Below are 26,585 nucleotides of genomic sequence, written 5' to 3' on the forward strand. Positions count from 1 at the left end.
GTGAACCCGGGAGGTGGAGCTTGCAGTGAGCCGAGATCGTGCCACTGCACTCCAGCCCAGGCAACAGAGTGAGACTCCGTCTCAGCAACAACAACAAAAAAAAGTTGTGGTTCTTGTGAATATCTAATTGTAAGGTTTGAGTCCTATACTTGTGCCAGAAGAGAATGACAGAATAATAAGTGATTTCCTATGAGGGCTAACTGCCTGCGGAAGAATCTTTAGAAAATAATTAATGAGAAGATGACATTTGAGGTAGGTTTTAAAGAGTAGGTAGAAATATAAAGATTGAAATATAGAGGTTAGAAAATCAAAGATTCACACTAGTTGGTGAGGAAAGACACTAAAGCCAGTGTGTTAGTGGCTCAATCTCTCTTCTGTAGGAGACTGTAAATGCATCATGGGTGCGGCAGAACAGGAGGTTACAAAAGTCAGGATGTAGGCCTTTGTATTCCTTTTTTTTTTTTTTTGGAGACAGAGTCTCACTCTGTCGCCAAGGCTGGAATGCTGTGGCGTGACCTTGGCTCACTGCAACCTCCATTTTCTGAGTTCAAGTGATTCTCCTGCCTCAGCCTCCCAAGTAGCTAGAATTACAGCCACGCACCACCACATCCAGCTAATTTTTGTATTTTTAGTAGAGAGGTGGTTTCACTACGTTGGCCAGGCTGGTCTCAAACTGCTGACCTCAGGTGATCCACCTCCTTGGCTTCCCAAAGTGTTGGGATTATAGGTATGAGCCACCACGCCCAGCTTCTGGGCCTTTGTATTCCTAATACTTTTACTGCATATAGTGTCACTATTTGAGTGAATATATATAAGCCAGGATTGAAGGTCTTGATTACATGTGGTATTCTAAAATTGTATATAGTCAAGGGGAGGGTGAGGGTAATAATGAAATTGATTATAGTTCCTGCAGTATTCTAAAGATGATATTTGTACTTCACATTGTTTATTTCATTTAATTCCTATAACAGTCTCAGCTGGGTGTGGTGGCTCATACTTGTAGTCCCAGCTACTTGGAAGGTTGGAGGATCACTTGACACTAGGACTTTGAAACCACCGTAGGCACTGTATGGGGACCCTACCTCTAAGCAAACAATATAGCCTCATGAAGTCAGTGATAGTCAGTTGCAGTTTTTTCAGTTTCTAAAGCATGATCACTGATGTTCTCTCATGGTTCTTCCTGAAACTATTAGCAGATGGCTGTATTAAAAGACTTTGTCAACTTTTCCAACAGTATTTCAACTTCTTTGTTGATGGTGTGAAATTTAAAAGCTCTTAATTCTTTAAATCAGTAATTATTAAGTACACGCACACACACACACACACACGTGTGTGTGGTGGTGGTGGGGTTTTTTTTCTTTTTCTTTTTCCTTTTTTTTCTTTTTGAAACGGAGTCTTGCTCATTCCCTCAGGCTGGAATGCGGTGGCGTGATCTCAGCTCACTGCAAGCTCCCCCTCCTGGGTTCACACCATTCTCCTGCCTCAGCCTCCCGAGTAGCTGGGACTACAGGCGTCCACCACTACGCCCGGCTAATTTTTTTGTTTTTTTAATACAGACGAGGTTTCACCGTGTTAGCCAGGATGGTTTCGATTTCCTGACCTCGTGATCCACCTGTCTCAGCCTCCCAAAGTACTGGGATTACAGGCGTGAGCCACCGTGCCCGGCTGGTGGTGGTTGTTTTTGAGATGGAGTCTCACTCTTGCTGCCTAGGCTGGAGTGCAGTGGTGTGATCTTGGGTCACTGCAACATCTGCCTCCCGGGCATTCAAGGGATTCTTCTGCCTCAGTCTCCCGAGTACCTGGGATGACAGGTTCCCGTCACCATGCTCGGCTAATTTCTTTTTTGTATTTTTAGTAGAGACAGGGTTTCACCATGTTGGCCAGCTGATCTCAAACTACTGAACTCAGGTGATCCGCCCGCCTCAGCCTCCCAAAGTGCTGGAATTATAGGTGTGAGCCACTGCACCTGGCCTGGCCTGTTTTTAGTCAACAAATAATATCAGTTCATTCCCTTCACTTTCCTTTGGGCATTGTAAACCTTGCTTTACAGCAGAGTATGCAGAGAGGGCAGCGACTCTGTGCTTCGGAGGAATATCTTGTGAGCACTCAAGTGTTGAAGTGGTAGAAATTATTGCTCAGAATTTATTAGTTTTTTCCCAGCTGTTCTCTACAAGTCACTTTTGAATCTAGTCTACTTCTTGCCAAAAATATTGGAACCTTTTGCTAGTCTAAGATAATTACTCATAAAAAGGTCTGGGGTTTTTTTGCTCACTGCCTGTCCTCTTGCTTTGTATCCCTTTCAGGCAGAAAACAAAGTGGAAAATGAAACAGATGAAGGTGATAAAGCACAAGATGGAGAAAATGAAAAAAACAGTGAAAAGGAACAGGATAGTGAAGTGAGTGAGGATACCAAATCAGGTAATTTGAGGAAACTCCTTAGATATTCTTATGTGAAACTGTAAAAGGCACTGGAGAAATGAAGGTGGTTTATATAGAAATATTTCCCCTTTATTTTGGGTTTGTTTCTTAATATAACAGTAAGTATGTAATTGAGTTTCATTTATCACATAGGTACTAATACTAATGCTGGTGGCTACACTTTTTCTCTGTGCTTTTAATATGTAGAACAACAAGTTATTCAGCAGTATTGAAGTCACCTCACAGACTTGCCATTTTATTTTCTGTGTCAGTTGCTGATACACCCCATCATGCCTGTCAGGCTTACAGAAGTAATCTGTTGTCAGCTTCTGATTTCCTACAGACCCTAGAGTTCCTAGAGCATTTCATTGACTGATGAGCAAGTATGTTGGTTTTAGACTTAGTTCCCCTGAATTTTCCTTTATATATATATCCAAGGGACCTCCACATACAACTTAGCAAAATGATAGGAAAACAAGTGTACTGTTTAGAAAACATATCCCCCAATAGAGGCAAACCTAAATGCATGGCATGGCTCAACAGAACTCTTAAAAAGAAAAAAACATTGGCCGGGTGCGGTGGCTCACGCCTGTAATCCCAGCACTTTGGGAGGCCGAGGCGGGTATTGAGGATATTGAGACCATCCTGGCTAACACGGTGAAACCCCGTCTGTACTAAAAATGCAAAAAATGAGCTGGGCGTGACGGCGGGCGCCTGTAGTCCCAGCTACTTGGGAGGCTGAGGCAGGAGAATGGCGTGAACCCGGGAGGCGGAGCTTGCAGTGAGCCGAGATCGCGCCACTGCACTCCGGCCTGGGCAACTGAGCGAGACTCCGTCTCAAAAAAAAAAGAAATGAAAAAAGCATTGACATCTCTTTGTCACATCAGTCCTAGTTTGTTACGGTGGTGGAGGTGAGGAGAAAGATGGATTTTCGAGACTGGGCACACTAGTAATAAAGCTTTCTGATATTTTCAGAAGAAAAGGAGACTGAAGAGAACAAAGAACTCACTGATACGTGTAAAGAAAGAGAAAGCGATACTGGGAAGAAGAAAGTAGAACATGAAATTTCCGAAGGAAATGTTGCCACAGCCGCAGCAGCTGCTCTTGCCTCAGCGGCTACCAAAGCCAAGGTTTGCCCCTGACAGCCCTTTTCCAGTGCTCTCTTAAGGCATGAATGGTCGTATTGTTTTTAGTTAATTGGGAACATTTAGTATAAAGAGCTTTGCTCCCAATAGAAGATGACTATTTGCTTGAATGGCATTTCTGGGTAAGAAATCCACAGGAAGGAGGAGGGCGATAGAAATAGTAGATCCAGTCTAAAGGGTGACTTCTTTCATTCCATTCATTGTATCATTTAGCCTTGTAAAGACTACAGAGAATGAAGGCAAATTTTGAAGTCTCTTTAAGGAACTGATTATCATTTTGTTTTTAATTTGCCTGCAGAACTTATCTTGGACTATTGTTCCAATAATTTCTATCAGATTGAAATATTTATGATTTTTAAGACAAAAACCCATTTCCTTGCCTAAATACTTCACCCTGATCTTACAGACTGAAAGGAGAGAGAGACCCTAAAATAGCTCTTTTTCTTCTTGAATTTGCCAGCTTTTCTGGGGGTGGTTTTTTCTATTTATAGTATTAGCTGCAGAGCATATTTAAGAAGACATGAGAATGTTATTTTCCTCTCTGTGTTAATTTAACATTTTAAGTAATTCTAAACATGAATATGTAAAGTTTTGAAAAATCTTTTCCCCTATTCTTCATTCTACTTCAGAAGTAGTTTCCTTCCATTATAGGATACCACATTTCAAGAAACAGTGATTACTAGAACATTGCTAATCATTTTATTTTGAACTGTTTTTGATCTCTTAATAAAGATGCTTTTTCATAGTCTTTAATTCCCTGGATCATTCAGCTACTGTGAACTACTTCTGTAAGTGTTTAATCTGATGTGATGAACCAATTCAAACTACAAGATTACTGTTTTGAATGACCACCCATCTAACATAGATAGAGACAATGGAGGTTAGGGAGGTGTTTACAGGCCGCAGCAAATGCTCAGTCAACCCAGACAGTTACCTGGCTGATCATCGTTATTATACTAACTTGAAGTCCTACAAATTCATACTACCTGCCTTTTTCCTAATAACTAAAACTAGCTAATACTTCCTAATAACTAAAATTAGCTCAAGAATCAGTAAGATATCTCCTGATCTTTCTGATTCTTGAGCTAATTTTAATTGTTCTATCTCCCCTACATCCCCCTCACCTCTGGGAAGGTACATGCTTGCTTAAGTGACAGCTAATATAACTTGACTCTTTTTCACCATTTGTCTGGTTTTGCTTTTTCTTTTTTCTTTTTTCTTTTTTTTTTTTTTTGAGACGGAGTCTCGCTCTTTCGCCCAGGCTGGAGTACAGTGGCTGGATCTCAGCTCACTGCAAGCTCCGCCTCCCGGGTTCACGCCATTCTCCTGCCTCAGCCTCCTGAGTAGCTGGGACTACAGGCCACCGCCACCTCGCCCGGCTAGTTTTTTGTATTTTTTTTTTAGTAGAGACAGGGTTTCACCGTTTTAGCCAGGATGATCTCGATCTCCTGACCTCGTGATCCGCCCGTCTCGGCCTCCCAAAGTGCTGGGATTACAGGTTTGAGCCACCGCACCCGGCCTGGTTTTGCTTTTTCATTGCAAACATCTTTTTTAGTCTGTCTTCTGCTACCTTGGAGTGTTTGGGCATCTCTTTGTCTCTGAGCTGTTTAAGTTCTTACTGTAATACTGTCATTAGGTATTTCAGAGACCTTAAGGATTATTATTATTATTATTATTATTATTTTTTTTTTTTTTTTTTTTTGGAGATAGAGTCTCACTCTACCCCCCAGGCTGGAGTGCAGTGGTGTGATCTTGGCTCACTGCAACCTCCACCTCCTAGGTTCAAGCGATTCTCCTGTCTCAGCCTCCCAAGTAGCTGGGATTACAGGCGCCCACCATTATACTCGGCTAACTTTTGTATTTTTAGTAGAGACAGGGTTTTACCACGTTGGTCAGGCTGGTCTCAAACTCCTGACCTCAGGTGATTCATCTGCCTCAGCCTCCCAAAGTACTGATATTACAAGTGTGAGACACCGTGCCCAGACTCTCACCTTATAAATGAGGAGCTAGAGGTGGAGAGGGCTTTCTCCTTTGTGCCCTTCCTCAGTCTTCAAACCTGCAACCTCAGCTCATTTTTTATTCTTGGTTCCTTCATTTTCCATAGCTATTCATCCAGCAAATCCTTCATGGTGCTTTAGATCACTGGCTAATGTTCAACTGCTCACTCAGGTCAGCATCTCTTAATCTTTTGCCTGTCTTCTCAGTCCCATTCTCTAACCTGCAGCCAGTGTAATCTTTTTGCTTTTTAACTTGTTCTTAAGTATAACCCACATTCAAATAAATGGACATACTTAAGCCTACACCTTTGTGAATTTTTGACAAACTGAGCCCACCCATGTCACAAGCATCCATTTTAATAAACAACATACCAGCCCCTCCAGAAGCTTCCTCTTATTCCAGTTACTTTGCGTTCCCTGGAGAGTAATCACTAGTCTGTCTCATTACACTGTAGATTAGTTTATCCTTTTTTTTTTTTTTTTCCACTTCATATAAATGGAATCCTACATTATTCACAGAAATCTTTAAAAATGCAAATAGGAGCATGTTGCTTTCTTCAGTAACCTCCCTATCTCTCTCAGGCTACAGTTTCAAACTCTTTAGTAGAGAACTTAGGATTTTTCTATAATCAGGACCCTACTTAATTCTCAACTCTCATTTCTTACCTGTCCTTCCTAAACTGTTTCTTGTAGTTCTGCCAAACAGAATTTATTCTTTTATCTCTATCTAAGCTTTTTCGGACATTCTTTTCTTACAGAGCATGGTTTTTTCTTTCTATTATTTCTTCTCTTTTTAAAATTTTTTTTGTAGAGACTGGGTTTTGCCATGTTACCCAGGCTGGTCTGGAGCTCTTGGGCTCAAGAGATTTGCCCACCTTGACCTCTCAATGTGTCAAGATTATAGGTGTGAGCCACCTCACCTGGCCAATGTCTCCTCTTGATATCACTCTGCTGTGCTTCAGTATATGTTGCCATAGGAAGAACTAAAATGGTAGATTACCTTTTAAAAGTTTCACGAGGCTGGGTGCAGTGGCTCACACATGTAATTGCAGCACTTTAGGAGACCAAGGCAGGAGGATCACTTTTGCTCAGGAGTTCAGAACCAGCCTGTGCAGCATAGTGAGACTCTCTACAAAAAAGAATTTTTTTTAAAGTTTCACAAATGCTTCATGATGTTTTCCTCTGGCCTCATAGCTGTTAATATGAGCAACTTTGGGCACAAAGATTTGCCTGGTATGCACCTACTGATTATCTTACAATGGCTTGACTCCTTCACTGCAGAGAAACTACTTTTATGGATCATTTGGCCTGCCTCTTCACTATTCCATACAAAATTTAAAAGGTGTCCAAAGAAGAATTTCTCTCCAGGTCACTGAATTTTCACTCCCTCGTCATCACTCACTCTTCCTTCTATTTACTAGGAGCTCGTATCTTCATACTCAAAACACCTAGGTTTCCCTCTGAGTTACGAAAGTGTACAAATGCTCATGCTGCACGACTTGGCACATGTGAACCTTTCAGTGCCACTTACAGCTGGATCTGATAAATTTGATAGCACACATAATCATTTTCATACTACATGGTATTTAGGGGGGGTAAGGATTCCACTGAAATTACTATAATTAGTATTAACTTATGTAGCCAATCCAAGTTTCTCTTATTCTCATTTTCTTCTTCTGTGTCTGTAAACAGCTTTGTTATTAAAAGTTATAAAAAGAATCTTTTGTCATACAGACGTGGAGTGATAATTAGAGATTCTAGATCTATCTCCTAAATAGATGAGGTGGCATGCTTTATGGCTTCTATTATTGCCCCCTGAAAGGTTCTTCAAGAGCATGTCCATTTTTTCACTGCACCTGCTGACAGGCTGTGAATTGTCTCAACTAAAGGAGTGGTGTGTGGGTGTAAGCAGAAGTACCATTGTTTGGGTGCTCTGGATCCTTACCATCTGGGTCTTTAGGCTTAGAGGAGAAGGAAGGCCCCAGAACTATTGCCAGAATAAACTGTAAATCCACCATATTAGAGCATGTTCTCTTTTTGTCAGCAATAGTAGGTTCAATTCTTCCAAGAAAGCAGAGATCACATTTTCTTAAAACCACAGATACTTCCTTTGGATTTATTCTACAAACCACTCCACGTCCACGTTTTCCAAAATGGCGTAAGTAGGTTTGTATTCGTGGCAACATGGTAATTGGATATTAGCTCTGGGACAACGGGAAGACTCTTTCTTACCCCTCAGAAACGTCTCATAACTTGATGCATTGTTTCTGCAATTTCTCATTCTTTTTGTTCTCTCTCTCCTCTCTTTCTCTCTTTCATTCATTCTTGCTTTCTTTTTTCTTTCTCTCTCCCTCACTCCCTCTCTCTTTCTCTCACTCGCTTGCTTGCTTGCTTTGTCAGGGTCTTGCTCTGTCGCCCATGCTAGAATGTGGTGATGTGATCACGGCTCGCTGTAGCCTTCATGTCCTGGGCTCAAATGAGATCCTTTCACCTCAGCTTCTCGAGTAGCTGGTTCCACAGACATGTGCCACCACACTCAGCTAATTTTAAAATTTTTTGTAGAGGCGGGGTCTCCCTATGTTGCCCAGGCTGGTCTCAAACTCCTGGTGCCAAGCAATCCTCCCACCTCAGCCTCCCAGTGTGCTGGGATTACCGGTGTCAGCCACTGCTTCCAGCATGAAATTCTTTCTGGAGGTGTGAAAATTGTCATTATGTATTTTAGTCACAAGGCTTTAACAGACAAGGGTTGATTGAAATTGATTTACACTAAGCATGTTGATCATTGTTATCATACCTTAATAATCCTATTGAGAGGAGACAGAAGGAAAAAATAGCCCATTTGATCATTTTGCCTACAGTTAGTCCTGTTCAGTTTCATTTTTGTATGACTACATAGAAAGTAATTTCTGTTCTACTTGTTGGAATTCATGCTTTGTAATGCAAAATTTGCCTTAACTCTATTCTAGCTGGATTATTACTTCTCATTAATTACTTATCTCAGGTTGTTTCTTCTATGTTCCATGTATTAGGGATCCCCAACCCCAGTGGCTTATTAGGAACTAGGCCACACAGTGGGAGGTGAGTGTCAGAGCGAGTGATAGCAAGCATTACTGCCTGAGTTTTGCCTCCTGTCAGATCAGTGGTGGCATTAGATTCTCATAGGAGTGCAAACCCTTTTGTGAACTGTGCATGTGAGGGATCTAGGTTGTGTGCTTCATGTGAGAATCTAATGCCTGATGATCTGAAGTGTAAAAGTTTCATCCTGAAACCACCCGCCACCCCCACCCTGCCCCGTAGAAAAATTGTCTTTGACCCTTTTCCATGAGACCCATCCCTGCTGCCAAAAAGGTTGGGGACTGCTGCTGTATATCTTCTGTGGCACCATCCCAGACCTCATCATTCTTCTCAGGTTCTGTAAAGCCAATATGTGAAGGGTTGGGCCTCTCCCTGTAGCTTCTCCCTGAAACACCCTGGTCATCACTGTTGCCAGACCTTTCAAGGATCCATAATCTGAGCATCTGCTATATTCCTGTTTCAGTTATTTATTGCTATGTAAACTATGTAACTACCCTTGAAGTTAGTCATTTAAAACCTCAGTCATTTTATTACCTGTCATGGTACTGCAGTGAGGAACTTGGGCAGGCTTAGCTGGCAAAATGTGCTCCATGTCGCATTGACCAGAGTCACTCAGTACTACCTCATGGCTGGGCTATTATAGAAGGCCAGAGACAACTTCATTTGTATGCCTATGCCTGGGCTGAGATGGCTACCATCACTCTCTATACATCCTTTCTAAGAAGCAGGTGTAAGGTGGTCTCCAGGAGTAGTTGGACTTTTTACAAAGCTTAGAACTTTGAGAGAAGAATGTCACAAGCAGCAAGGAGGAGGATCTGCCAGTGGCTTACGACTTGGAGCCCCAAACTGACATAGCATAATTTCTGCCCTACTCTACTGGTGAAATGTTCTGTCCAAATTCAAGGTAAGGGGACACAGAGCACAGCTCAAGGTAGAAGATGTGCCACCTTAACCCACCACAGTCTGCTCTCTTATCATAAATTGTATACCTTTCCTCCACTGAAAAATAGATCTCTCATGACTTTATCTCATTATTATATCAAGCTGAGATTGGAAGTCTTATGTAAATCAGGTCCACGTACAGATGAGGCTCTTTAGGAGTGGTTCCTATTTACAGCTTCTTGAATGCTGATACTGTAATTTGAAGATTTTCTGGACTAGTGTAACAGGGGTGAGACACATCAAGGTTAACTGCACTCCGTTCAAGGAGGGTTTGAATTGAAGACACAAAACAGTCATAGTTCATGGCAAATTTGAAATCTAGCCAGGCACACATTTCCAGTTCCTTCATCAGGGCCCAGTCCTACTCGCAGAATTGTTCTCCACACAGTTTGACTCGGCCCTCTGGACTTTCATTTTTTTCTTCTGAGTCTTTTTCCTTTTCCATTAAAAAATTAGCAGAGTTTTGCTTCTTGGCCTGCATTCTATTTTTAGGCTCAGTTTATATTCTTTCTACTTCAGTTCAAGGTATTATACCTTTTTAAGAACTTTGTGGGAATTCTGTGTTTAAAATGTAATCCCCACTTTGGGAGGCTGAGGTGGGCAGATCATTTGAGGGATGTCAGGAGTTCAAGACCAGCCTGGCCAACATGGTGAAACCGCATGTCTACTAAAAATACAAAAATTAAGCCAGTCGTAGTGACACGTGCCTGTAGTCCCAGCTACTTGGGAGGCTGAGGCATGAGAATCACTTGAACCTGGGAGGTGGAGGTTTCAGTGATCTGAGATCACGCCACTGCATTCCAGCCTGGGGACAGAGTGAGACTCTGTCTCAAAAAAAAAAAAAGTAATTCCCGTTAGACAAAAGCCACACCTATATTTTCTTGCCTACATAGTTCCCTTTTTGCCCTAGTCTTAGTTAAGATGTTATGAGAACAAAGCCCTTAATTTTTGGATCCTTTTTTGTCTAGTTGGAGGGATCTTAGATTTGTAACTTCAGTAATGATGATACAAAGAAATTGAGAGGTGAACTCGTAGAGGTGACACAGAAAACTAGTTTAAAACTAGGGACAGTGGTTAAAAACAAATATTTCAGCACAGTGGTATGAACTAGGCAGAAAACAAAAGCAGAGGCAGTTATTCCTGAAAGATCATAAAGAACTTGGTTAGGAAATTGTGGGAAAAGTCAAGTGTCCAAACATGGGAGTTCAGAAAGAAAGGAAAGAGTGATGTAGGCAGAATAAAAATAAATATTGGCTGTGTGAAAACTTTCCAAATTTGATGAAAACTTTAACTTCCAGACCTAAGAAGCTCAATAAAAGAATATATATAGAGAGGAGACATGCTGTAAAGATGTTTAGACCCAGCACAGTGGCTCACACCATAAGCCCAGCACTTTGGGAAGCTGAGGCAGGAGGATTGCTTGAGGCCAGGAGTTAGAGACCAACCTGGGCAACAGAGAGAGACCCTGTCTCTACAAATAAAGTTTTTAAAAGTTGGTCGTGCATGGTCGTGTAATGCCTATAAGCCTCCTACTCGGGAGGCTGAGGCAGGAGGATCTCTTGAGCCGAGGAGTTTGAGGTTACTGCTAGCTGTGATTTCACCGGTGCACTTTATCCTGGGCGACAGTGAGACCCTGTCTCAAAAAAACATCTAAAAGATGCTTAGAGGCCCTCATGTCTAGTAGAAAGGTCTAAGGCATATACTCAAGACTCTTAGAAGTCCTTCTATAAATACCATTCAAAAAGCTTTATAGCTGCACCTTGAGCTATTTACCTTGAGGTCATCCTTTGCTGATAGTGCTCTGGATTGGATCTTTCTCCCAAAGCCATTTCTTAGCTTCAGACTCTGCTAGAAGGAACCAGACATGAGAAATAATGTTTTATTCAAACCCTGCTTTTTCATATTTCCTCTAAATTCTGCCTGAAAACCTAATAGTTTGTCTTTACTTCCATGTTCTTCTACCTGCTTACAATAAAATAGAAAAAGAATTTTTCCATTCTGCCCGGAAATGCCCCAACCATATCCTCAAGTGTATTAATTACCCTTTCTATTTCCACATGACTAGAGATGATGGTGTTCCCAAAAGTTGTGCTACTAGATAATAAAGATCTACTTCTTCAACCTTCAATACTGTTTTCCTCTCTTTATATACCTACTGATGGTTTTCTTAAAGCCCTTTCAGCTTACACCCACTATGTGGTCCCAAAGCCAAAGAGGAGCATTTTAGGTTTCTGTTACAAAAGCTCCCCATTTCCAGATAACCAAATTATTTTACAATAGCAAAATTGAGTAGTTTAAAACATAACAATTTTATTAAATCTCATAATTTTGTTAAATTTTAACACCGAACAGCTGGGCAGTTCTGCTTCATGTATCAGTTGAGTCATTTAGCAGTATTAACTTCATAGGTAGGTTTATGTAGGTCTGAGACATGAGCTTCATTAGAATCCTAGTCCTTGGCAGGGGTAACTGAGGTTTTTTTCTGCTCCATGTAGTCTCAGAATTTCTCTTTGTGGTGTTTCCAGCAGGGTGATCATACTTTGTACATGGCAACTTGAGACTCCCAGAGAGAACATTCCAAGAACAGGACATGAAAGTTTCCAGGATTGTAAGGCCTGGACTTAGAAAAGGCTACCACTAATTTTTATTGGGCAAGGCAGAGAGCCTGTCTTGATCTGCCTCTTAATGAAATAAAGGCCAGTGAACTTGTGGCTATCTTTAATCTACCACAAGTCCCTTCTAAGAATTACCCAGGAAAGTATCCACTGAAGTATCAGTTATTCCAAAGATGCACTGGAAAATAATTCATGGGCCTTTGGGTTTGGAATTTAAATTTTTGGTTCCAGCTCTGCCATTTACTAGTCTCTTTTTTCTCTCCCTCCCTCCCTCCCTCCCTCCCTCCCTCCCTCCCTCCCTCCCTCCCTTCCTTCCTTCCTTCCTTCCTTCCTTCCTTCCTTCCTTCCTTCCTTCCTTCCTTCCTTCCTTCCTTCCTTCCCTCCCTCCCTCCCTCCCTCCCTCCTCCCTCCCTTCCCTCCCTCCCTTCCCTCCCTTCCTTCCCTCCCTTCCTTCCCTCCCTCCCTTCCCTCCCTTCCTTCCCTCCCTTCCTTCCCTCCCTTCCTTCCTTCCTTTCCTTCCTTTCCTTTCTTTCCTTTCTTTCCTTTCTGACGGGGTTTCGCCAGGCACGGTGGCTGACGCCTGTAATCCCATCCCTTTGGGAGCATCACTTTGGGAGGCTGAGGCAGGCAGATCATGTCTCTACTAAAAATACAAAAATTAGCCAGGCTTGGTGGTGGGCGCCTGTAATCCCAGCTATTTGGAAGACTGCGGCAGGAGTGTCACTGGAACCTGGAAGGTGGAGGTTACAGTGAGTCGAGATCACGCTACTGCACTCCAGCCTGGGCGACAAAGCTAGACTCTGTCTGGGGAAAAAAAAAAAAAAAGACGGGGTCTCGCTCTGTCACTTAGGCTGGAGATGCTGTGGCAAGATCACAGCTCACTGCAGCCTCAAACTCACAGACTCACATGATCCTTCCTCCTCAGCCTCCTGAGTAGCTGGGACTATAGGAATGTGCCACCATTCCTGGCTAATTTTTTTTATTTTTTTGTAGAACGGGGTCTCATGTTGCCCTGGTCTCAAACTCCTGGTCTCAAGTGATTCTCCTGCCTCAGCCTTCCAAAACACTGGAATTACAGATGTGGGCAACTGCAATTGGCGTGTTTTCAGTGAGCTTCTTGGTGATACAAATGTTTTTAATTTGATGAGGTCCAACCTAATTTTCTCTTTTATTGTTTGTGCCCTTTACATGTCTCGAAATCTTTGGCTTAACCTAAGATCATTTAGATATACTTTGTTTTTTCTTCTAAGAATTTTTTATTGTATACTTTTATATTTAGATCTGTGATCCACTAAGTCAGTTTTTGTGGGTGATGTGAGATAGGAGTCTAAATTCATTCTTTTGTATTTGGATATTCAGTTTTCCCAGCTCCATTTGTTGACCTACCCCAACCCACCTTTAAACTTTTATTATGGAAGTATTAAAATATATATAGAAGTAGACTGGGCACGGTGGCTCATGCCGGTAATCCCAGCACTTGGGGAGGCTGAGACAGGCAGATCATTTGAGCTCAGGAGTTTGGGACTAGCCTGGGCAACCTGGCAAAACCCTGTTTCTACCAAAAATACAAGTTAGCTGGGTGTGGTGGTGTGCGCCTGTAGTCCCAGCTACTTGGGAGGCTGGTCTTTTTTCCTTTTTTCCTTTCTTTTTTTAAATTGTAAAAATAAAATAAAAATAAAGAAGGGATTTTGCCATGTTGGCCAAGTTGGTGTCAAACTCTGGCGTCGAGTGATCCACCCACCTCGGCTTCCTGAAGTGCTGGGATTAGAGGCATGAGCCATAGCACCTGCCCAGATTCTGTCTTTAAAAAAAAGAAAGAAAGAAAGAAAAAGAAATTAAAAAATAAAGAATATATACAGAAGTAGACAAAGTAGTAAAATGAGTCTCTGTGTACACATTATCTAGCTTGGGTTATCAAGTTCTTTCCAGTCTTGTTTCATTTGTCTCAATTTATTTTATTTTTTGAGAAAGTGTCTTGCTCTGTCACCTAGGCTGGAGTGCTGTGGCGCGGTCTTGGCTCACCACAGCCTCCGCCTCCTGTGATTACAAGTGTGTGCCACTACATCCAGCTAATGTTTTTTTTGTTTTGTTTTGTTTTGTTTTGTATTTTTAGTACAGACAGGGTTTTACTATGTTGGCCAGGCTGGTTTTGAACTCCTGGCCTTCTGTGATCCACCCACCTTCTCAAAGTGCTTGGATTATAGGCATAAGCATGAGCTTCTGTGCCCAGCCTCAGTTTATTTTTGAATCATTGCTTGCCCTATGAACTCAGAGTTTCTTTCTTAGGTTGGGTCTGTGACTTTTGAATCTAAGGTCTTTTTATCTTTTTCTGGTATTACATTACTTGAGCTAGAACACATACCTCAGTAGCATGTTTAGGAAGTGAACTTTTTAGTCCTTGATTTCAGGAATGTCTTTTCTATATTCACACTGTTACAGGTTGCTGTACAGGAAATTCTAGTTTGAAATTCATTAGCTCTGAGTTGAAAGGTGTTTTACCATTATTTTCAACATCTGATTTTACTCTTAAGAAGTCTGACACAGTCCAATTTTTGGGGTAACCTGTTTTTTTGGGACGGTGCCTTTCCAAAAGCTTGTAGGATTGTCTATGTCTTGTGTTCTTAAAACTTCAGTAATGTTTCTTGCTATGGATCTTTTTAATTTTTTTTATACTTGCTGCCCACCCGCTTTTTTTTTTTTTTTTGAGATGGAGTCTTGCTCTGCCACCAGGCTGGAGTGCAGTGGAGGGATCTCAGCTCACTGCAACCTCTGCCTCCTGGCTTTAAGCGATTCTTATGCCTCAGCCTCCCAAGTAACTGGGATTACAGACGTGCACCACCACGCCCAGCTAATTGTTTTATTTTTAGTAGAGACAGGGTTTTTGCTATGTTGGCCAGGCTGGTCTCCAACTCCTGATCTCATGTGATCTGCCCACCTAGGCTTCCCAAAGTGCTGATGTTGCAGGCGTGAGCCACCACAGCTGACCAGTGACCTGCAGTTTTAAAAGGAAATATTTTCGTATTATTTTATTGAATAATACTTGAAGACCCTGTTTTCATATTATTTTATGAATAACACTTGAGGACCCCCTTTCCACCTACCACCCTCCCCCTCAGTTCCTGCATAAATCTCAAAAAAAAAAAATAAAATAAAACAGAAACATTTTCTTTCAAACCAGCTGAGTTCTAGGAGTCACATTCTCATAAAAATAGACCAGAAATTGATAACATTATTATCTTCAAAGGAAGAGTTATTGATGTATAGCTGACAGAAGTGAGGAGACCTACTTTTTATTTTATACCTGTTTGTAACTTTTCAGTTTATATCATGTGCATAAATTTTTTTGTTCAAAAATATAAATTGTATAACATTGTACAGTGATAATGGCTTGAATTACATAATTGTTTAAAGTTTTGGTGTCATTGATGTAGCTCATTGTAGTTTAGGGTGGCACACATGATCATTAATAGCTATAAAACCTCATTGTCACCTCTTGTCTACATTTCTGAATCTTTCTGCAAATGGGTCTCCGTATCTGTAAAACTACAGTTTTTATTTTCAACTGTAGATGAACGAAAAACTAGGCTTTCGTCTAAGTGTTAGGTCTCAGCATAGTTCCCAAAAGCCTATATTAAGTTCCTCTTGCATGGTTGCTCCTAGGTTCTATAGGAAACCTAAGATCATTAAGAGATCAGTAAAGTAGCCGCTCCATACTGTTTCTTAAGACCTTGGGAAGATGCATACTGTGACATGCACAGCTGTGGCATGTCACAGCTACTCAGGAGGCTTAGGCAGAAGGATCACTTCAGCCCAGGAGTTGGAGGCCAGCCTGAGCAACATAGGTTTGTTTGTTTTTTTTTTTTTAATGACCCTGCTGCTGCTGCTGCTGCCTCTTTTTTTTTTTTAAAAAAGCCTTGTGCAGAAGCAAGATAAACACATAAATTCAGCAGGCATAATAAAAGTGAATGAAAAATGGTGCTGAGAGTTTGTTGGGGAAGTTTTTGGAAGTCTGTAGAGGGTGGGATTGATTACTGGCTAGTAGTTAGGGTCTTAAGCAGATATAAGTAATGTGGCATCTTCCTCTTTGTGCTGTTGAGTTGGCAAGAAGCATGAGTAGGAGTCACCATCGGTCTTGTGGAAAGGAGTGATAGTCTTCCAGAGTACCTTTCTGTTTAGTACTGTATTTATTTTTCCAGCTATGGATCTGGACCTGGAATTACAGGTGAAATATTGTTTTCCCTTTTGTTTCCACACGTGAGGTCTGCTCACCAAAGAGAAGGGAGAGGCTTTTGTAAGAGTGTCAGGTGCTGAGGAGATCACTGCCTGCCTGCCTGCCTGCCTGCCCACCCGTGGAAAAGTCTTAGGGAGGAAAGGATAGTGAGGGGACAGACCGAGTGCCAGGATGGGATGGTAGGTGGCAAAGTACCTCCTGTCCTCATCTTTGGCCCATCAGGGTCCTAGTTTGCCCTCTCCTTCTTGATAGGCCTTTTGAAGGTAGTAGTTTACCACATGAGGCATTTCCTTTAATCTTTTAAGGGTTGGTTTATCTGTATAAGGACCAGAAATTCAGAGACGTTATTTTAGATTGAAATAAATGTTTAGTAGAAACATATAAAGGAGACATATAGGGTACCATTGTAAATTATATAATCTCCACTTTGCATATTGTCAGTATTTTCTTAATGTTCTTTAAGCAAATGTTTACCTAAATAGCTTGAATGATCTTTACCCTTAGCACCTGGCTGCAGTGGAAGAAAGAAAGATCAAGTCCCTGGTAGCTCTGTTGGTTGAGACACAAATGAAGAAACTAGAGATCAAACTTCGACATTTTGAAGAGCTGGAAACTATCATGGACAGAGAGAAAGAAGCTGTAAGTATTTGGAATTTTATAGTGGCTTTTTCACAATTAAACCTTGGTCACTTTTCACAAAACACAAGTTAGGTAAAATAAATGGTAGCCTGTTCTCTTGGTCTCCATGGCTAACTTCTGTCCTTTTTCCTATGTTTGATTTCCCATTTCAAAAGGATTATTAGCCAGTGATGTTAAGTAGAAGGTACTCTGTTAACTTTCTAAAGCTAATTCTCTAAATCTCAGCTTCTTGTACATGTTGGCTGTGAAGATACATGATGATATTGAATTCTTCCTTCTACAAAACTTAGAGTTATTTCATTACCTACTTGTTACCAATAAAGTAGAAACTGTATAACTCCATTTTCTGATTCAGGGAATTTTTCTTTTTTTCTTTTCTTTTATTTTTAAGTTTTAATTTTTATTTCAGATTCAGAGGTACTTGTGTGGGTTTGTTACATGGATATATTGTATGATGCTTAGGTTTAGGCTTCTATTGAAGCTGTCACCCAAATAGTTAACATAGTACCCAATATGTAGCTTTTCGGTCTTTCACCCTTTTCTCCTCTTCCCCTTTTGGAGTCACCGTTGTCTATTGTTTCCATCTTTATGTCTGTATATACCCAGTGTTTAGCACCTACTTAAAACTGAGAATATGGCTGGGCGCGGTGGCTCAAGCCTGTAATCCCAGCACTTTGGGAGGCCGAGACGGGCGGATCACGAGGTCAGGAGATCGAGACCATCCTGGCTAACACGGTGAAACCCCGTCTCTACTGAAAAATACAAAAAACTAGCCGGGCGAGGTGGCGGGCACCTGTAGTCCCAGCTACTCGGGAGACTGAGGCAGGAGAATGACATAAACCCAGGAGGTGGAGCTTGCAGTGAGCTGAGATCCGGCCGCTGCACTTTAGTCCGGGCCACAGAGTGAGACTCTGTCTCAAAAAATTAAAAAAAAAAAAACAAAACTGAGAATATGTGGCATTTTTTGTTTCTGGGTTAATTCACTTAGAATAATGGCCTCCAGCTGCATCTATGGTGGTGCAAGGGACATAATTTCATTCTTTTTTTTTTTATGGCTGTGTAGTATTTCATAATGTATATGTACCACATTTTCTTTGTCCAATCCACTGTTGATGGGCACCTAGTTTGATTTCACATCTTTGCTATTGCGAATGGAGCTGCAGTAAGCATGCACATGCAGGTGCATTTTTGGTAAATTGATGTATTTTCCTTTTTTCTTTCTGAGATAGAGTCTCGCCCTGTTGCCAGGCTGGAGTGCAGTGGCACAATCTCAGCTCACTGCAATCTCTGCCTCCTGGGTTCAAGCAATTCCCCTGCCTCAGCCTCCATAGTAGCTGGGACTACAGGCACATGCCACCACGCCCAGCTAATTTTTGCATTTTTAGTAGAGATGGAGTTTCACATGTTGACCAGGATGGTCTCTATCTCTCGACTCCATTATCTGCCCACCTCAGCCTCCCAAAGGGCTGGGATTACAGGCATGAGCCACCATGCCCGGCCGAACAATTTATTTTTTTTTGGGTATATACCCAGTAATGGGATTACTGGGTTAAATAGTAGTGTAGTTGAATAATATTTTTATTTCTTTGAGAAACCTCCAAACTGCTTTCCACACTGAACTAATGTATGGTCTCATCAGCAGTATGTAAGTGTTCAGAGATTTTCTTGATTCCCTGACTTCTTCAAAATAAATACTAGAAAGTAGAACTTAATCTCATCTTGAATTAGGAACCACATTTTCTCTTATCCTCCCTCAGATCCATCCTTGGGCTTTCTCACACTTCTCTTCCCTCTCCTATACTGAATGGTAACTGAAATTAGGCCCATCTGGAGTCTTGTACCTAGCATTCCCTGGAACAGAAACTTTTGACATAAGGTCATGGCCCAAACATGGCCAAGAGAATTATGAAAAGGGCCAAAAGTGAGAGTGGAAGTCATAGAAAGTAAGAAATTTAGAAGCAGAGAAGCATTTGGTTATCTTGGGAGAAGTTCTAGAGAAAAAGAGATTAAGTAAGCTCTTTGTGGGAAAAAAAACAATGTTTTTTTTTTTTTTTTTTTTTTTTTGAAACGGAATCTTACTGTGTCACTTGGGCTGGAGTGCAGTGGCATGATCTCAGCTCACCACAACCTCCACCTTCCAGGTTCAAGTGATTCTCCTGCGTTAGTCTCCCGAGTAGCTGGGATTATAGCCATGCACCACCACGCCCAGCTAATTTTTTGTTTTTTTAGTAGAGACAGGGTTTCACTGTGTTGCCCAGGCTGGTCTCGAACTCCTGAGCTCAGGCAATCTGCGTGCCTCAGCCACCCAAAGTGCTAGGATTACAGGCGTGAGCCACCGCACCTGGCCAAAAATACATTTTTTTGAGTTGACTGGAGAAAGAATTAGTGACTCCCTAAGCATGGGCTAAATTTGAGCATTTAGTTAGGGCTTTTTCCCTCTGACTATTTTGACTTTTTTATCTACATATGAGATTCTGACTCCAAATGGTAGAACTTTAAAAAGAAATTATTCCAGAATACTGATCATTTTAGGATCACTGTTTACATTTGCCTAAGTATCTTCTTGCATTATTTAAAGTGTTTCTTAGTGGCCAATCCAAGCAAGTCCTCTGTTGAACTCCTCATGATGAGTAGCCCAGTACCTGTCACCATAGCCCTATCCATTTTGTCCTAAGACCATCTGGCCCCATGAGTAGGAAGAAGCTGCTTCAGTAGCTCTCCCACCCCAACTCTATACCACCCCACCCTCAGTTCCCTGATTAGGAAGGAGCCTAATCAGAGACTTACTGTGCCTCTCACTCCATGCTCTACATCTGTCATTGAGCTTTTGTCTATGTAAGCATCTCTCACACCATTGACCCTCTCCTGCCCTGGGAGCTCATGAGACCTCTGTTTCATCTCTGTCACCCTCTGTGTATGCTGGATCAAATGTAGGCTTCCTTCACAGCCTTACTCTCCTTGCCACCTGTTTGCTTTCTGCTTCTCTGGCCAAGAAGGCCCTTTGCCCCACTTTTTGCCTACCTCCTGCATTCCTCAGCTATGGGTGGCATGGCCTTCACATTTACTGCTATGGCAGCCTCACAAAGCACTTAATTGTACTGTAATCACCAGTTCATGTGTTCACATTTCTGTACCAGAGTGTATACTTTTTGAGGGTAGGGACTTAATCAGATGTCTTTTTTAACACAGAAGTAGCACATCAGAGGCCCTTACTTAAATGAGTGTGTGCCAGCATTGTTGGCGTAGTTGGGAAAGTGGAAAGGGTAATCCACCCTTAAAGACTTAGTTTAATGGGAGAAACAGTCAACAAATAATGACAATACAGTATGCTTGTATAGTACAGCAGTTGTACAGATGGTGCTATGGGAACAGAAAGGAGGCATCCCCAGGAGATGGGGAGAGGGAGAAGTTATCAGAGAAAATGTCCTACAGGTGGAGCTTTGGGGGATGAGTCTTTGTGTTTATCTTTCTCTTATAAGCTTCCCTTTTGACATTTTACGGATTTTCTTAGAGGACCTGGAGTAATAGGAGGGCTGTAATATAGTGGAGTGGATTATTGGCATATGCAGAATTCAAATGATGGTTGGGTAGATCCCACTGGCAACAAGACGTCTTGCTGTCATTTGCAAAGTATAAGTGATCCATTAATCCTGAATATTGAGGCGACCCTGAGCACTCTAGTTTGGCAAGGAGCTCTTTCCTCAGCACTAAGTTGCTTTCTCTTCAAAGAATGAACCTGCTGGTCCCCTAGTTTTTTAAACCTTCTGATGTACCCGTTGTCTGTCCCCTAAGAATAGCAGAGTTCGTATCCCCTTTCCACTTCTGTCCACTGGCCCCCAGACACCAAGGGGCAATGTGTAACTGCTCCACTTCTCTCAGGCCTGCAGAAGTTTCCTTGTGTGGTGTATATTTTTTTAATAACTGCTTAAATTATGTAACTTCACTATTTTTTCTCTTTTGACTTTTTTTGGGGGGGACAGGGCTCACTCTGTTGCCCAGGCTGGAGTATAGTGGTGCAGTCATAGCTCACTGCAGCCACAAACTCCTGGGGCTCAAATGATCCTCCCTCCTCAGTCTCCCAAGCAGCTGGGACTACAGGCATGAGACACTGTGACCAGCTAATTTTTTTTTTTTTTTTTTTAAATAGAGACAGGATCTTGCCATGTTGCCCAGGCTGGTCTCAAACTCCTGGCCTCAAGCAATCCTCCTGCCTCCTCCTCCCAAGGGGTTTGAGTTACAGACATGAGCTGCTGTGTCCAGCTTTTTGACTTTTAACAAATGTTGCTTTCTAATCAGATCACACACAATATTTCATAAATATTTTCTGAATAAAACAACACAGCTGAAAATGTTGCAAAAATACTCTCCAGACTCCATCTCAATACACAAGGCTGCTATGCTTGAATTCTTTCATGGTCGACCGTTATTTTGTTTTTTGTTTTTTGTTTTTTTAAGACGGAGTCTCGCTCTGTTGCCCAGGCTGGAGTGCAGTGGCCGGATCTCAGCTCACTGCAAGCTCCGCCTCCCAGGTTTACACCATTCTCCTGCCTCAGCCTCCCAAGTAGCTGGGACTACAGGTGCCCGCCACCTTGCCCGGCTAGTTTTTTGTATTTTTCAGTAGAGATGGGGTTTCACCGTGTTAGCCAGGATGGTCTCGATCTCCTGACCTCATGATCCGCCCATCTTGACCTCCCAAAGTGCTGGGATTACAGGCTTGAGCCACCGCACCCGGCCGACCATTATTTTCTTAATCAGCATTTAATGTCAGCCGTTTGTGGCAGGAAAATTCTTTGAGACAGTCCCTACCCCTACTGAATGAATGTCAGTAATCCAACTGTATTAGTTGTAAATTGCCATGGTTTCTAAGCGATTCAAAAAAGTTAAGAGTATGAAAAATCACCCAAAATGGGAGCTGTAATGTGCTTTATAATGTAAACATGCAAGTCACATCCGTTCTGCCATATCCTGTTGGTCGCACAGACCAACTCTGGATCTGGGGTAGGTGAAAGTTTTCAGTGGAGACGGTGTAAATATTAGAAAGCAGGATCGTTGGCAACCAGCTTAGAGACTCGTTCTCAGACCAACAAAAATGGGTCATTTGAACTTCAAAATGCCACCCGTTCATTTTGTGTATAATTAAGACATAACCTCTTTCTCACCCTAGCACTAACATCCTATCCTTCCCTGTGGGAGGCAAAGCTATGAATGTTTTTCTACTGATGATTTCCACACAGAATTCTTTTGAAAATTGAGAGAAGTATGACATATGCCTTGGCACAGTGTCTAGCACATACATAGTGTTTGGTAAATATATGCCTCCCATTATGCAAACCAGTAATCAACAAATATATAGAAAATTCTTAAGATTCATAAGCCGGCCGGGCGCAGTGGCTCACGCCTGTAATCCCAACACTTTGGGACGCCGAGGCGGGTGGATCACAAGGTCAGGAGGTCAAGACCATCCTGGCTAACACGGTGAAACCCCATCTCTACTAAACATATAAAAAAAATTAGCCGGGCGTGGTGGCAGGCACCTGTAGTCCCAGCTACTCGGGAGGCTGAGGCAGGAGAATGGCGTGAACCTGGGAGGCGGAGGTTGCAGTGAGCCGAGATCACGCCACTGCATTCCAGCCTGGGTGAGAGCGCGAGACTCCATCTCAAAAAAAAAAAAAAAAGATTCATAAGCTATTGTTGGCCTTGTGAGCATTTATTGGGTCAGTTACTATGCCAAAGCACTTTAAATGGATTTACTCAGTTTATTTCCCGGCAAACTATGTGAGGAAGCCACAAGCAAGAAAATAATGTTTGCTTTGAATCCCCTTATTCAAGAATCCAGCAGTGATATCGGATGACAACATAAGCCACTTCTTTGTTAGCCCTTCTTACATTCCAGACTGGAGCTTGAACCTGGTAGGTTGTGTACCTCAGATCACATGAGCCAGAAATGACAGAGCCAGATATCAAACCTGTTTGTTCAGCTCTCTGTATTTATCTACTACTTCGTAATTTATAAAGAAATGAGCTTTTGCTATTTCATTTTAACCTAGGGACTCTGAGATATATATGCAGCTTCTGTCATCCTTCTATTATGAATCAATAAAGTTGATACTCCAGACAGTGAATAGATCAGCTAGGAGTAGAGGCACCTAACTCTCCACCTCCCACACTGCCTCAGTTCATTTTAGGGTGCACTCTTGCTCATCTTTTTTTTTTTTTTTTTTTGAAACGGAGTCTCGCTCTGCCGCCGAGGCTGGAGTGCAGTGGCCGGATCTCAGCTCACTGCAAGCTCCGCCTCCCGGGTTCCCGCCATTCTCCTGCCTCAGCCTCCCGAGTAGTTGGGACTACAGGCGCCCGCCACCGCGCCCAGCTAGTTTTTTGTATTTTTTTTTAGTAGAGACGGGGTTTCACCATGTTAGCCAGGATGGTCTCCATCTCCTGACCTCGTGATCCGCCCGTCTCGGCCTCCCAAAGTGCTGGGATTACAGGCTTGAGCCACCGCGCCCGGCCACTCTTGCTCATCTTAACTCAGTAAGCAGTAGCTTTAGGATAACGTTTTCTTAAATGGAACGTTTGGTTTTGTTTAAATAGCAATGGGTTTCAGAAATTAAGACTCACAGTCAAATATAAAGCTTTTTTTTTTTTTGTCTGATGACTTAAAGCCAGATGTTCTTTTTAGTCTTAAGTAATTGTAATTAAATGTAATCATATAAAAATTTCAGGGCCAGGCATGGTGGCTCATGCCTGTAATCCCAGCACTTCGGGAGGCCAAGGTGGGAGGATCACCTGAGGTCAGGGGTTCGAGACCAGCCTAGTCAACATGGTGAAACCCCGTCTCTATTAAAAATGCAAAAATTAGCTGGGCGTGATGGCAGGCACCTATAATCCCAGCTACTTGGGAGGCTGAGGCAGGAGAATCACTTGAACCCAGGAGGCAGAGGTTGCAGCTTGCAGAGATCATGCCATTGTACTCCAGCCTGGGTGATAATAGCAAAATTCTGTCTCAAAAAAAAAAAAAAAAAAAAAAAATCCCAATTTGTTATAGGTATCATGAACTCAGCTATAATTAGTAGCTATTCCAGCTTCCTCATATTTTAAAGCGTTAATATTAAAGGAAAGGCAGTTATGGAAGTTACAGAGTCTATCAGGGAATTGGCATGAGAAAAGCACTCCAGTTCAGGGGAAGGTGTTGAGCTGCCAGTGAGTCTACCGCTCATTGTGTCTGTAGACTGAGCAGCAGTCAACAGAGCAGGTTTCAGACATGGGTTGTGTTGTAGACTAGAACTACCTGGAGAGAATTGAAGAGCCTGGGCCCCACATAGGCCGTTTATATTTAAATGTTTTCTTTTAAAAGACACTCTCAGGCCATTGAGAATGGATCTATGAGCTGATTCCATTTATACCTTTTGGACTAAATGTTGTCTGTGTCTCTGAAGTTCATTTGGCTAGGTATAGAAATTTTATACCTTCAGAAGCTGGGTGCAGTGGTTCACGCCTGTAATCCCAGCACTTTGGGAGGATGAGGCGGGTGGATCACGTGATATCAGGAGCTCGAGACCATCCTGGCCAATATGGTGAAATCCCATCTCTACTAAAAATACAAAAATTAGGCGGGCATGGTGGTGGGCGCCTGTAATTCCAGCTGTTAGGGAAGCTGAAGCAGGAGAATCCCTTGAACCCAGGAGGCAGAGGTTGCAGTGAGCTGTGATCACTCCATTGCACTCCAGGCTGGTCAATAAGAGCAAAACTCTGTCTTTAAAAAAAAAAAAAGAAACTGTCTACCTTCAGAAAAGAGGGACTATTAGGGAACTCAAAGCTGTGAGAAACCCAGACTCTGTACTTAAGGAAGTTAAAGGATGGATGAGACATTGACACAAAGAAACCAAATACAATGAGATGATGGGGCTATGAAAATTCAGAGAAAGGGGAGGTCTCATGGTCAGCTCAGATTATCAAGGTAAGGTTCCTGGAAGAGGAGGACTGATAATGATTTGTAAGAAAGGTCCAGCTCTTGAAATGTGAAAGGAATGATTGCTTAGGAGACTAGAGAGTCAGCCTGCCTTGTTAGTTTTTGTGGTGGATAAAATGATTTATTTGTTCATTTGCCAAATACTGAGCATCTGCTGTCATCCAGGCATGTAGCTAGTGAGGATACAGTGGTAAATAAAACCCAGCAAATATCTCTGCCTTGGTGGATCTCAAATGTTTTGAAATCAGGAGTGAATTAAGGAAGTTATATAAGTAATAAGGTATATGCTGCATATATATAGGTATACATAAAAACTTTGTGTGTATGTTATGGGCTGAGTCAGGGGAGATTAGGAGTGGCAGGGAAGGGATTTCTGTTTTGAGTGGTGTCATCAGATTAGGCCTTATTGAGAAACTGACAGTTGATGGGCAAGCACTTCCAGGTGCTGGAAATAGTCAGTGCAGAGGCCCTGAGGCGGGAGTATGACTGACATGTTCCAAAACAAGGGAGTAGGTGGGTGGGCTGGAGCATAAATGAGTCAAGGGAGTTAGGAGGATAAAGTCAAAGAGATCATGGTGACCAAGTCACAGAAATTCTTGAAAGCCGTCCAGAGGCCTTTTGCTTTACTCTAAAATGTGGAATAATTGAGGGACCTTGAGTTGAGGACTGAAGTGATCTTCCTTACAGTTTATCAGGAATCACTCTGTCTACTATGTAGAGAGAACAAATTATAAGGCAGCAAGGTCAGAATCAGGGAGACTGGGTGTGGAGGCTGTTAGGTTAATGCATGTGAGATACGGTGGCTCAGACCAGGGTGTCAGCCATGAAAGTTAAGAGAAATGGTGAAGTTCTGGATGGATTTTGAAGATAGAGATAATGGGCTATCGGAAAAGTTTGTTATATTTTATGACAAACTAAGGAAGAAAGAACAGCAAAAAAGAATTTCATACTGTCCCAGGGTAATTATATTTAACTTTGTTTTCTGTGTATTTGTAGTAATTCATCTCTGTGCTGCTTGTCATACAATTGAATCTATTGTTCAACATTTGCTATTACATTAAAGGTAGTTTTATTTGAGATTAGAAAGCTGTACCCAGTAGCAGGTTCAGTTCTGAAGCAGAAAGACATGTGGCCTCATGAAGCAAGTACACTGCAACAAAGATAAAATGACCAGCCCACAGTAATGATACAGGCTCCCTTTTTTGATTTCTGCTTCCAGAAGTACACATGGAAGCAGCAAAACGCAATTACATTGTTTTCTTTTACCTCAGGTATAAAAAGGGATGGGTATGTCTGTTTTGGATTTGGGTTTTCTTCAGTGAATTTCTCATCACTGATACAAAGCATTGAAAAGGAAGGTGTGATTATTTACTTTAGCTCTGAGGCTTCAAGTCTCAGCTGGTATTTCAGTCCTTGGCATTATAGATAAATTTTTGTGACCCTCACTGTCTTTTACTCTTTCCCACCCCCCTCCCTGCTTTATGCAAATAGAAGGGAGAAGAGCTTTGTGTGAACTTCAGCTGCACTTGCAGCTGTGTCTGTGTTTGGTGTCTTGGT

The 26,585-nt window shown here is 42.1% G+C and overlaps 1 protein-coding gene across 1 annotated transcript in view; it reads left to right on the plus strand.

The window, feature by feature from the left end:
- Window positions 1–26,585, plus strand: part of SMARCC1 (SWI/SNF related BAF chromatin remodeling complex subunit C1) — a 191,170-nt gene that overhangs the window by 134,290 nt on the left and 30,295 nt on the right. Inside the window, exons 23-25 of the mRNA XM_038004010.2 lie at window positions 2,304–2,418; window positions 3,394–3,548; window positions 16,928–17,062. Of these exons, the coding sequence (XP_037859938.1) occupies window positions 2,304–2,418; window positions 3,394–3,548; window positions 16,928–17,062 (405 nt within the window). The remainder of the gene's footprint in view (window positions 1–2,303; window positions 2,419–3,393; window positions 3,549–16,927; window positions 17,063–26,585) is intronic.

The sequence above is a fragment of the Chlorocebus sabaeus genome, chromosome 22 (assembly GCF_047675955.1).
Source record: "Chlorocebus sabaeus isolate Y175 chromosome 22, mChlSab1.0.hap1, whole genome shotgun sequence".
Classification (NCBI taxonomy): domain Eukaryota; kingdom Metazoa; phylum Chordata; class Mammalia; order Primates; family Cercopithecidae; genus Chlorocebus; species Chlorocebus sabaeus.